This window comes from Vespa mandarinia, chromosome 13 (assembly GCF_050613455.1).
Source record: "Vespa mandarinia isolate Hongniang chromosome 13, ASM5061345v1, whole genome shotgun sequence".
Lineage (NCBI taxonomy): Eukaryota > Metazoa > Arthropoda > Insecta > Hymenoptera > Vespidae > Vespa > Vespa mandarinia.
Genome location: NC_140822.1, coordinates 5,121,201 through 5,134,020, shown reverse-complemented (window position 1 = coordinate 5,134,020; position 12,820 = coordinate 5,121,201). Strand labels below are relative to the sequence as shown.

The 12,820-nt window shown below is 26.5% G+C and overlaps 1 protein-coding gene across 10 annotated transcripts; it reads right to left on the bottom strand.

Moving 5' to 3' along the window:
* Positions 1-414: 414 nt before the first annotated feature.
* Positions 415-12,801, bottom strand: GLS (glutaminase). 10 transcript variants are annotated; one of them, XM_085661152.1, is made up of 12 exons: positions 12,471-12,801; positions 9,818-9,918; positions 6,990-7,025; positions 6,155-6,254; positions 5,907-6,049; positions 5,007-5,380; positions 4,531-4,811; positions 4,028-4,204; positions 3,787-3,947; positions 3,064-3,207; positions 2,776-2,916; positions 415-2,638 (listed from the first exon to the last, which is right to left on the bottom strand). In XM_085661152.1, exons 1-12 carry the CDS (start codon positions 12,528-12,530, stop codon positions 2,464-2,466), a joined length of 1,893 nt encoding a protein of 630 aa, XP_085517278.1. In that variant the 5' UTR covers positions 12,531-12,801; the 3' UTR covers positions 415-2,463. The 10 variants fall into 10 exon arrangements, with proteins under 10 accessions (XP_085517278.1, XP_085517279.1, XP_035737909.2 ...); XM_085661153.1 differs by having other exon boundaries at positions 9,818-9,912; XM_035882016.2 differs by having other exon boundaries at positions 3,064-3,189; positions 12,471-12,799.
* Between the last annotated feature and the right edge of the window lie 19 nt (positions 12,802-12,820).

The window sequence follows — 12,820 nt, the reverse complement described above, 5'->3', positions numbered from 1 at the left end:
TTTCGTAACAGGAAGTTAGGATGCACCTTATGGAGCAGGGATTTTCCTACAGAGATTAACTACATGTAATCAAATTGAACGGAAATATTTTTTTTTTACATAAATAAAAATATCAAGGAATAACATGAAATTATTAGTTTTTCAATTTATTTTACTACTCTTCTGAAAAAAGAATTCTTTAAAAATATTAATATAAATACCGAAAAATATTAAATAAAATGCCGAAGAAAAGTAAAAATCAATCATTGGAGGCCGAGAACGAACTACAATAAAACATTTGTAATACTTTACGTAAATCATATAATATAATAAAAATTTATAAGATATTTAACGAGCCATCTTATAAAAAAAAAAAAAAAAAAAATATCGTTCGATTTGTTTTAACAGGATAAGAAAGATAGGATCTCATAGATAATATTTATTTCGTAAACTCGGCAAATACATAGGTAGATCTATGATCGAATAATGATCGGGAATAGGATCGATCATATCAATCATCCATTTTTTCTTTCTTTCTTTTTTTTTTTGCATCGATACAATAAACTTCTCTAAGAAGTATAATATAACAGCGAAATGATCGACTCTTTCGAATCGCTAAAATTATGAAGAAAGTTGCATTTATAAAGCGAGATATTGAGTATTAAAATATAAGAAGAGAACTTAATTTTGAGTTTACTAATACTGAAATTAATGTCTATATAATATACATATACATACATATATATATATCACCACAAAGTATGAAAATATTTCATATTACATAAATGAATATTTCCAAAGAATTCATTATACCGTTAGATTAAAGACAATAATTGTTTTTTGTTACTTCTATCTCTTCTTTTTTTTTTTTAATCAAATAAAGTAATTTCCTTCTTTTTTCTTTTGTACTATTTATTACTAAAGATATTTCAATTGCATTTATAAATAATTTATATTTTTTATTAAATTATTATTTCTGATCGCTTTATAAAAAAAAAGAGAACTCTCCAATCGTCGTATTTCCATTAAACCGTTATTAGATATAACGGAAGATGAATCGATAAACACATATAATTATGTAAATATCAATATACAAATAATATCTATCTTAAAAATATTATTAAGAACACGAAAAAAGAATATACGAAGAGTTGAAACTACGATAGCTACGATAGCAATCATTTTTAATATTATCTCAAAAACATTAATTTCCAGCACGCAAAATAATTGACCTAATATCAGAAATATAGATCATCAAAAAACTTTCGATCGTATGCCCGTATAGTCCTTATTATTGTCATTTTTGTTCTTCTTCAACAAAATATCTATTTGTTTATACACATATACAATCCGACGAAAGGTAATATTTGCAATTAGAATGAGAGAGAGAGAGTTTTCGAATATTTATATATATCTAGCATAACTACAATAATATTAATAATAATAATAAATCAACTCTGTACTAGAGGAATTCGTGCAATCACGAGAAAATTGACATCACACCTATCTTATCTCTCTTCTTCGATCTCTTACATCTTAAATAATATATAGAAGCGCAGAAAAGGACGCTTCTGAGAAATCAAATCTATAAATCAACGAATAAATAAAAAAACAAAAAGAGAAAACAAACAAATACTGACAGTACGTGATTGAATACTGAGTAAGTAATAATAAATCAATGAAACTCATTGAAATTGATTTAATAATGAAATAAAAGAGATTCGTATTGTTATACTGATAATGATAATAGAGGTAGACGAAAAAGCACTGCTTAGTTTGATAGAAAAAGTTTTTAAATTTCTATCAAACTCTAATTTCAGATTTAATTTAAATAATATGAAACCAATTAAGTCTTTAGAATTTAATCAAATTGAATAAAAATTTAAAAAAAAAGGAAATATTGATATTAACTTATAAATTCATTGATCTATTTGAATTACGCCTGGAAATAGGCAATCCTTCATACTAGGTCGATAATGTAAATAGCATGGTAAATATATATCCTCTACATTTTGAATTATGTTCATCGACAGAATAAGCTTCTCTATTACATATTTATATTTATATACATATATTATATTACTTTTTTATCTATCATCTTGAATATAAAAAAAAAGAATTAAATTCCTAATTCGAAAGCAATAATATTATCGACAAAGTATACTCTGTTGCCTATCTTTAGGCGTTTTATTTTTTTTTTTTTTTTCTTTAATTTTTATAGTAATTGATTTAAGAGAAAATTAATAAATAAAAATAATTGATTAATAATCATTTAAAACTGAACAATGAACTAATCGATGATATTATATCGAATATGTTCGTAACTCATCGAAATTAACATTTTAGAATAATGAGATACGAACAAAGATTATCAACGTCAGTTATGATTATCATCGATATGTAATTAATGTTTCCCTTTAATTCTGACTCTTTCGATTTTTATGGCGTTGATATCCTTGAATTTCTAAATTGATGAAATCCTTTTTATGGTAATGGTGACTGGCCGATCTTTTCAGAAGACTTTTCCTCATTCACTTCGTTCTCTTTATTTTCCATGTGCTCGCGTTCGGTTTTGTGCACAAGCGCATAATTGTTTAAATATTCTACGACTTGCATGTGACCGAAATTTTTCGCCTCGTCTATTGGTCGTTTACCCCATCTATATAAAAAAATTTTTTGTAAACATAATTTGTGTATTATCAATGAAAAAAAGATTATAACAAAATTATAAAAATTTGCACAATTAGTAAATCTTAAATTTATTATTAATATTAAATTTAACTAATTAACTCTTACCTGTCTTTAGGATCATGAGGTACGTTGCATTGTTCGATCAAGAATTCAACGCAATCCAAATGACCTTCGCTAGCGGCCAAATGTAAAGCTGTCCTTCCGTCATAATCGGACAATGTCATGTCCATACCACTCAATCGATGTCTAACAATATTTAATAGAAATAAAATTAATATAATATTATTAATAATAATAATAATAATAATAATAATAATAATAATAATAATAATAATAATAATAATAATAATAATAATAATGAGAATGAGATAGATCAAATTTATGAGATGATACCTTCTCATTGCAGGAACATCACCACTGGCAGCACTGAAGAGAAGATTGACTATGGATAGGCCCTTCGTTTCGTACTTGTGCCTTCTCGGATCTTTCTTGTTGGTCGCGTGCTTCAGATTATCGTACCTATGATCATAGTAGCTACTACACTAATCGAGTGAGAAGGAGGAGTGCGAAGAACGAATCTCAACGGAAGGTCGTTGAGTTTTCATTCGGTCGGTCGTGTTGCCGATCGTGTGCCGGCGTCGTTCATTCATCGTTTTTGTTTGTCATTTCGTTTGGTATTATTTTGATTTTGCATTTTGGCGGGTGTACGCATGCGGGTTAGTGTACGGCGGGGTCGTGAAACAGAGAGGAAGACCAAGAAAAAAAAAAACAAAGAAGGCACGTGTTATTATCAGCTGTGATTACTCTATCAATATCTTTAATAATAATATTATATATGAGCCCGTTTCTTTTTCTTTTCTTTTTTTCTTTTCAATTTTCATTTCAAATGTACATAGAGCCTATGAAAAAGGAAAAAAGGTGTCGATAGGATTGTTAGTAATGTGTTTATAAACTTTATGTTGCATCGAAGCATCTTAAAAAATTTATTTATGAATGATAAGTAGAAAATAAGATCGATCAAAAAGTATAACAAATGAATGAAATGACAAATGTTAAAATGTTAATAAATATCGTAAATATTCGATGAAATAATTAAATTAGACGATTCGTACGTACCTATGGAAATTAAACTCGGTCACGAGTTCTTCGCAAAATTGTACGCCTCGGCAAGAATTACCAAGAAGATCTAAAGGTGGCGACCACGTACAGATACCCATCACATTTGGTATAACTACAAGGAGACTTCCAGATACTCCAGATTTTGCTGGTATTCCAACCTACATATAATATAATAATAGAAAAGTAATCATAATGACGATGAAAAGGAAATAATAATAATAATAAAATAATATCTAACCTTGAATGCAAATTGACCACTGTAATCATACATTCCACAACTATGCATCAGACTAAGTACATCTCGAACGCTATCCGGTTTAAGGACCTTCTCTTCAGTAATAGGACATATACCACCGTTTGCTAATGTCGCCGCCATTACGGCCATAGTTTCGCAATTTGCTTCCATTGAACAGCACTACCAACAACAACGAGGAAAAAAGGTTTTATTTTTAAACGTTAAGCACAAATGGATATGTTCGATAATAAATATAACGTTCTTAATATTATATTATGGTATCTCTAATAAATGATATAAAACGACGATTTTCAAATATAATTAATAAACGAAAGAAAAATATGCTGGCAAATATGAATGAAGAAAAAAAAATATTCTTCTAGTAAAAAAAATTGTTTAATAATTATTCAAAAAAAAAATCGTCGTCTCATTCTATTAAAAATTCTTTGTTTTTAATAATTATAATAATTCTACTATATTAATATTATATATATTACGATACACACTTGAAAGTAAAAGTCCATGATCTCACGGAGATTCGTTTTATCTGGGTAACACTTGTGTTCTCTCATGTAAAAGCCGAGAGCATAATTTCTATCGGCAGCTTCACGTTCCGACAAGAAAACTGCATTGTTGAAACCAAAATTTTCATCTCCTGCCAATCTTTTGAAATAATTCATAGTAAAATCGAATTTCTCCGCCAATGTCATTTCGGGTTTTATGAGAGACTTCAAGAGCGAGCAAACTAATATAGCGCCGGCATTGATCATCGGATTATGCGGTTTTTCTGTATTAACAAATGAATTTTTTTTTCTTTACGTCCTCATTTGACTATTGTTATTATTAATCGATCGAATCACATACAATTTGTAATATAAATAATTAGAAATTTTTTCGATTCGAGTATAGGTCGATATATAAATAAAAGAAATGTTAAACATTATAAAATAAAAATTTTACTCGAACCGTGAAAAATCCTTACTATTATAATCCAAAACGAGTTCGTTGAAATTCCTTCCCGATGGTTCTTGACCAACATACTGATGAACGACTTCTTGTCCTAGCCTATCCAAAGCTATCGCGTATGTTAATGGTTTACTGCAACTTTGTAACGTAAATGGAATTGAGGTATCTCCAATACTGAATCTTTGACCATCTATCGTACAAACTGAGACTCCCCAATAATCCGGGCTCATTCTTGCTAACTGTGGAATGTACGAAGCAACCTTGCCCTCTGTATTCGATTTACATTTCCAATAAAAATCTTCTATGTGTTTTGTGAAACCTTGCCAATCTGGAATAATGAACTGATGCCTGAATGCTCGTGATATTAACACTATGTTCGGATTTATGATTCTGAAATAACAAACAAAATAATAATAGATAATTATTAAAAATAATGGAGAACATGTCGATGCTCTATTTTGAGCTTCATTCATAAATTCATTTCAAAATAATGATTCTCAATGATTTTTGTAAAAGATTTTTTTTAAAAGTATCGATTATTATTTAAAACAAAATTATTAAATAACGAAGTTAAAAAATTATTTGCTTGAAAAAATTATTAGTATTAAAAATTTTTGGCGAAATCTGTATTAAAAATCATTTTTTTTGATCAGTAGTTTTATTAATTTATTATAATTATTACTAATTAATGATATGTATTTTGTAAAATAAATTATCAGTATAAATAATTAATCATGGTTACGTTAAAATTGAGTTAGAGTTATTTATATTACGTATTGATATTTTATTATAAATACTGACGATTTATATAAAATACTGGCTAAGTATTTAAAAATATTGATTTGCTAAATAGCAGCAATTAAAAATTCTGACATTAACTATTAATCGGTCCAAATATTTTGACAGATTATTGTACCTTCTAAATTGTTCCCTGTCTAATCTCTGCGTCTCGTATGACACACCTTCGTGTCCTCCACTTTTCGAATGTTCCTTCTTCAAATTGTCCGAAAATTCTTGAAGTCGAGGATCATTTTTTCTTAAACCGGTCGCCCTCAAAGCCTAGAAATTAACAAATGAATTACAATTTAATCAAAATGTTAAAATGTTAAAATATTAAAAATAAATAATTGGTTAATTTAAGATTATTCAATTTGTTAAACTTACAGCGAGAAACTTGCCAACCGAGAGAAGACCAGTTTCCTCATTTTTGAACATATCAAAGAGAACATCTTCAGCATTTGATGCATGATCTTGGTCTTTCGTGCTGTAAAAATATTTTTAATATTTTTATTTAATTAACTCGATCAAATTGTTATTATTACAAATTAAACCAATATAACTACATAAAAAGTATAAGTATTATCATTTCTATAATATTAATTTGCTTTCTATAAAACAAGGCATTATATAATACAAAATTAAAATTAAATACTATAAACTAGAATGAGCTACTAAAATCTGATAAATAATTTTAACGATCAATCATTTTGAGAATGAACATTATCAATCAATCATTTACTTTTCGTAATAAATACAAACATAACTCGATTCTCCAAACATGATATACACAGAGTGGTCGTAAATATACCACACGGTATTTGATTATTATTGAAAATATTCGTGTTGAGTCATGACTCGACATTTCAATACAAAAACAAATGAGATTTATTAAAGCACACCAAATGCACATATAAATGCTTCATAAAAAAAAAAAAAAGAAAATATTATAATTAATACTATCAAATAATATTTACAATTACATTTACAAATAAAAAAATGTTACATGAACATCAACTTCGTATTTTCTTTTTCTTTTTTTACTAATCAATGCAAATAATAAAAATATATCCCGTATTAAAAAAAGAAAAAGAAATAGAAGAAGCACGTTTAATTAGAAGATAAAATTAGTACTAAAAAAATAATAATAATAAATAAATAAATAAAAAAATAAATAAGTGAAAGCAGCGAAGACGACATGCATTGTACTCATGGTACTCACTACATGTAATGACTGTCATGAATGAAGCTGTATTCGCTGAAAAGAGAGAAGAAGAAACGGGAGAAAAATTTGATTAGTATACACATATACGAAATATTCGATTTAATTAGTTTTACCTAAGAAATCGTGCTAACACCATCGACGATTTTTCATTTTTCTTCTCTAACCATATCGAACAAGCGATCTTTGATCTTATCGAATAATCCATGTATGAATCAATATATTTTACCTTCAAATTTCGATCATTTACGTCGATATACGGCATGATTAAATATTTCGCACTTTTTCTTTGCAAAATAACAAAAAAAAAAAGGAAAATGAAAGAAACTAATTCTAATTTTTTATGAACTCTCCGATACTTGAAAATATTAAAAATAGGAAAAAGAAAAATAAATAGAAATTCTAAGCAACGTTAATCGACGTTAACTTTGAAAAGCAACTGGAGTTTCTGTCAAAATGACGTTTGAACTATCGAGTTTATATCCGATGAGGGACACGAATTTGAAAAACATACATAGAGCGTCACAAATGTCAATTACGGATTCGGTGTACCACCCGCGGATCTAGTGATAAATAAATTTAGTGATTAGCGTGATTAGAACTTCGATTGTTGTGTAACGTACATGTGGGTGAACATCTGTCTTGTCAGTTAACATCAAATTCTCAGAACGTTCAGAGTAATTCAAATCGACGATACTTCGTTTTTGTAAATCCTTTTTATTTTCCTTTAAGAAAAATCTCTCGTTTTATTTTTCTTTTTTTCCTTTCTTTATTTATTTATTTTATTTGCATGAACATCACACATGTGTTTCTTATGCAATAGTGCCATTGTGAAAAATTTTAATTCTCGTTCTAATTTTCGATGGAAATATTACTTTTTTGTTTGTTTAGAAAAAATCTTGCGCTTATTTTTTTTTCTTTTTATTTATTTATTTATTTATTTATTTATTATATTTGCACGAATATCACACGCGTGTTTCTTATGCAATCACATCATTACGAAAAGTTCTAATTCTCATTCTAATTTTCAAGGGAAATATTATTTTTCATTTATTATGTTTGAAATATTTCCCGAATCCTGAAATTTTTCTAAATATTTAAAAAAAATAAACAATTATTAATATTACATATTAAAGAAATTTAATGATAATAATTTGGACAAATTATCTAATAGACTTTAATATTATAGCGATATCATTTCAAATATTGATCAATAATCTCTAAAAAAAATGGCCAATTCAATTCGAATGAAATTTTAATAACTAATTAACAAACATTTATCAAGATATTTTCTATACAATATTAAACTGATAATAAATCATAAGAATCATTCTTCTTACCCATAAATCGAATAATTTCTTGCAAAAGTTATTTCGTTAAACGCAATTAAATCATCGATGTAATAACCGCCATATTCGTAATCGTTCATATTTTTTATTTTGTTATATTGTATTCCTTTTCTTATCAAAGTAAGATCTAAGAACGTTCGTTCCAATATACTCACTTCACTTTAATATAGTGACTATTTTGAAATAGTCCTCATAGAAACTACTTATAGAATTTATTTTAATAAAAAGTTATGACGTTCGAGGTTCATAGTTGTAATCGATAAATTGTTCTATATTGATTCAGATCAATAACAGATCGGTTAGAACTAATCGATCAATCGATTGCTTTTATTCTTCGATCGATAGAGATAATATTATGTAAATGTAATTAAATAATATTATGATAATCTATCTTTTTTCTCTTTTTCTGTTTTTTAGTAATATCTCTCAAAATTTTGAACGAAATAATAATTAATAAGTTATTTAAATAAATATTCTATTATATAGGTTGATTATAAATTAAGGATTAGTTGAATGTTTCCTTTGTTAGAGACAATAGAAATAAAAAAATATATTAAAAAATGTTTCGTCATCTGTTTTATCAAATATTTTAATAGTACAAATTAAAACACCAAATTTTCGATTAAACCGGAAGTTTAATAATTTTTAATTTTTTTTTATGGAACACCCTGTATCGTTTTATTATTATTGATATATTTAGATATTTTAATCAATTATCTTTTTAATTTGACAAAAATTATTAGACAAATATAAACCTAAAGTTAATAATTAACTAAATATTAACATGTGAAGTATATTATATAAACAGAAACAGTAATATTAATCTCAATGAGATTAAAATTTAGAAAAACTAGAACCGAAAATTATAAACATCATTAATTAACTAATATCTGAAATGTTACTAAAGTTAAGAAATATCACTACAGGACGTCGAATATGCAAACAAGACAATAGTGGACATTTCGAATAATTTATTGAATCAAAGAAGCTATTACTTTTATTAAAGTCTAAAGCTTTGGTTTTTAATTAAGGCTTAGTAAAGTAGTAACTAAACTTATTGATTGAAGATTGTTTTGTATGTTTTTCATTTTTTTATGGCCTCTTAAGATTGTTTACATTTTAATTGATCATATAATTATACACGTATTAATATCTCGTTAATTATTAACTTTATCCCTAAACTCGATTAATAATCTATTTAAAGATAATTGATTAAAATATCTAATTAATTAAAAAAATACAGGTTTTCACAAAAAAAATAAATAAGTAAAAAAAAATTTTAAATCATTAAATTTCCGGTTTAACTGAAAGTCGGGTATTTTATTTCGTACTATTACAATTATTAACACGAAATCACGAAACTTTTGTTAATATATATATATATCCTTTTTTTTCTATTACTCCTAACAAACGAGATATTAAATTGGCCCTTAATTTACAATCAAACAGTATATTAAATATTGTTATAATTTTTTTTACCGTGTCTGAGCTCGTTCTAATTCTAAGCCATTTCCAAAAGTAACGTCCATGTATCTCAACGATCTCAACTTCTTCGATGTAGGCAAAGGTTGCAGCTGTTTCTAACATAAAAATACAAATGAATTTTTCAAATTTAAAAAAATAACAAATAAATCGTTAGAAAAATTTTAATTGTTGTCATTTATAATAAATCGCAATCAACGGATAAACTTGCTTTTAATAAAAATATAAATATAAAGAATATAAAATAAATAGAATACTATATACATCGTATAGTATTATAATTTTTTCAATCTTCCAAATTATAAAAAAAAATTCCACTAACTTATTTCAAAATGGGTCACCCTATAAGTATATCAGTTTATGTCCACCCTTAAGCAGTTCATACAGTATAAATTTGTGGACATAGTATCGAGTTAAATTTCAAACAAACTTAACGAGTGTAATTCGAAAATATTTACAATTTATCGAACAAAAAATTAGATTCTATTTAAGTTTTAAATCGTTGTCAATCGTTTTAAAATTAGATTGAGAAAAATTAACAAATCCAATTAAATACACAATCCGATTTGTATTACGATCATTTACGAAATGTTATATTATTAAATTAATTTTTTTCTATTAATTTTTAATATTAATTTTTAATATTAATTTTTAAAAATAATAGGAAGAAAAAATATTCTTAAAAAAAGAGATCTGATTGGATCGTTATAAAATATTTTCGAAAAAGTGATTTTACGAAAAAGAATCCTTTTTCGAAAAAGCGATTGCTTTCTCTTGCACCATACAGCTTCGTATTGATCCTTTGATGAATCAACCCCCTGCCCATTCTAATACTCTCCTTCTAATACTCTAAGCAGAAACCTGCCACGTGCCCTACAAATCAGATAGCGACTGAACGCACGCGAGCACGTGATTTTTTTTTATATACATGTGTATCTATGTATTTACAAGAAAAAAAAAAATAAAATAATTAAAAAGACAAATAAGAATTCAATACAAATTCAAAAGAAAATAATATTCATTTCAAATAAACTTTTTGAGGTTTCATTTTTCTGTTATAACAGACATAAAAATAATTTACATATATATATTACATATATGTTTTGTATAATTGCATTTGCGCATTTGTACAGGATAATAATCACATAAAATGCTACTAGTTATTCTCTTTTCATATATGACTCATAAAAAATTCTCTTTTCATATATGACTTAGTATAGTAATATTGATTTAATAAAAAAATCAAAAAAGAATTCTAATTCTCCATTTAATTAATAGTAATTAAAATGAATCATTAGAACGACTTAATCAAATTGAAAGATTATAAGAAAAGTTTAGAAACTTATTAAACGAATCATGGATCTTTTCACGGTCGTTATCTATAACATTTAATCAATCGTCATTCGTGAGAAGTTGCAAAGATATTTTTGTCACTCAAAAGAGGCCACTGCCGTTGCCCACGTGGGCATTCGTAACGTAACAAACTCTAGTAAAAAGTAAAATTCTTTTTGTTTTTAAATAAATAAATCATATTTCTTAAAATCGTTCCAGATATTGTTATTATCATATCGAATTAGTATATCACTTAATATAATAGTATATTAATATATCGTGAAAATAAAATATTGACTTTTGTCAATAAATAATATTTGGACAATAATTAATTATTAGATTAATTATCAAACCAATTGTAAATCGTATAGTCCACATAAAATGTTACGACAATTTCGTAAATGTTACGAAACACTTAAGGGTGGTTCACATAAAGTGTTACGGATTATTCTCATTGAAATTCATATATATATACATTACATATACACGCGCACACATGCGCACGCACGCATGGCAAGACATATAAAAATTCGTTTTATATGTTCATTGCTACAATTAACTCTCCTTTTATTTTAAATTTATATCTATAATGACTGACTAATACACTTCGTACACACTCTGCATATATTTCTTTTAATGCTATAAATTTTTCATTAAGACCATTTTTATAATTACTAATATTATTATTACATTAGAGACAAATATTTAAGATAGACAAATATTATAGAGACAAATATTTAAGATCTTTGGACTGTAAAATAGTATAAAAAGGAATTAATGGAATAATAAAAATGCAACAATAGTAACGATGAAACACTAACTTTTCATTTACAAAATAACATCCCTACACATCAATTAAAAATAGAACGATTTCCATAATACGTTTCCGATGAAAAGAAAAAAAATTTGTAAAGAAAGTAGGTCAGATGAACAGTTGCGGAAAATTTAAAAGATCAAAGAAGAAGAAAAGAAAGAAAAAGAAATTGTTCACCCTAACAATGGTTAGTGCAAAAATGCACCCTACATCCATAGATCGAATGATTTTTCGATACGAAGAAAATTGTTCGTATTTTATCAGAATAATAAAAAATGTATATAATGCAATCAATAAAATTTGAACGAAAATTGATTATCGCGAAAAATAAAAGAAATACATATTTCACAATGATAATGATTTAAACGGGAAAAAAGAGGACAAAAAATGCTCACTTTGAGGTATGTAATTGAATTAAAATTAATATTTGAAAAATTTAAAAAAAAACAAAAAAGCAAAAGGGAAAAGAGAAAAGAAAAGGGAAAAAAATGATCGTTTGTTCACCTTGCTGCTTGTATGAAGTCTCTTAAAGCCGGTACAGCCGGCTTTCACGATTTTGAGCATTCTATTAGTGATTAGACGACTTAACGATCCGCTAAACTCTAATCTTGATATCCTAACCTCGTTATACTCTTTTTAACTTAAACACTATTGCGTTAAATAATCCTTTTCTGTATTATCTCTCGTTTCGTTCTTCTCACTTTTTTTCTTTTTTTTTTTCTTTTTTTATGATTCAATTTAATAGATGCACGGCCTTTAAAGGCGCCGCACAAAGAGACGAACGACGTCCCTTAACGTTCGTTCGGTCGAATGAAAACTGTCGTAACAAGAGTGAAGAGGGTGGTGAGGGGGTT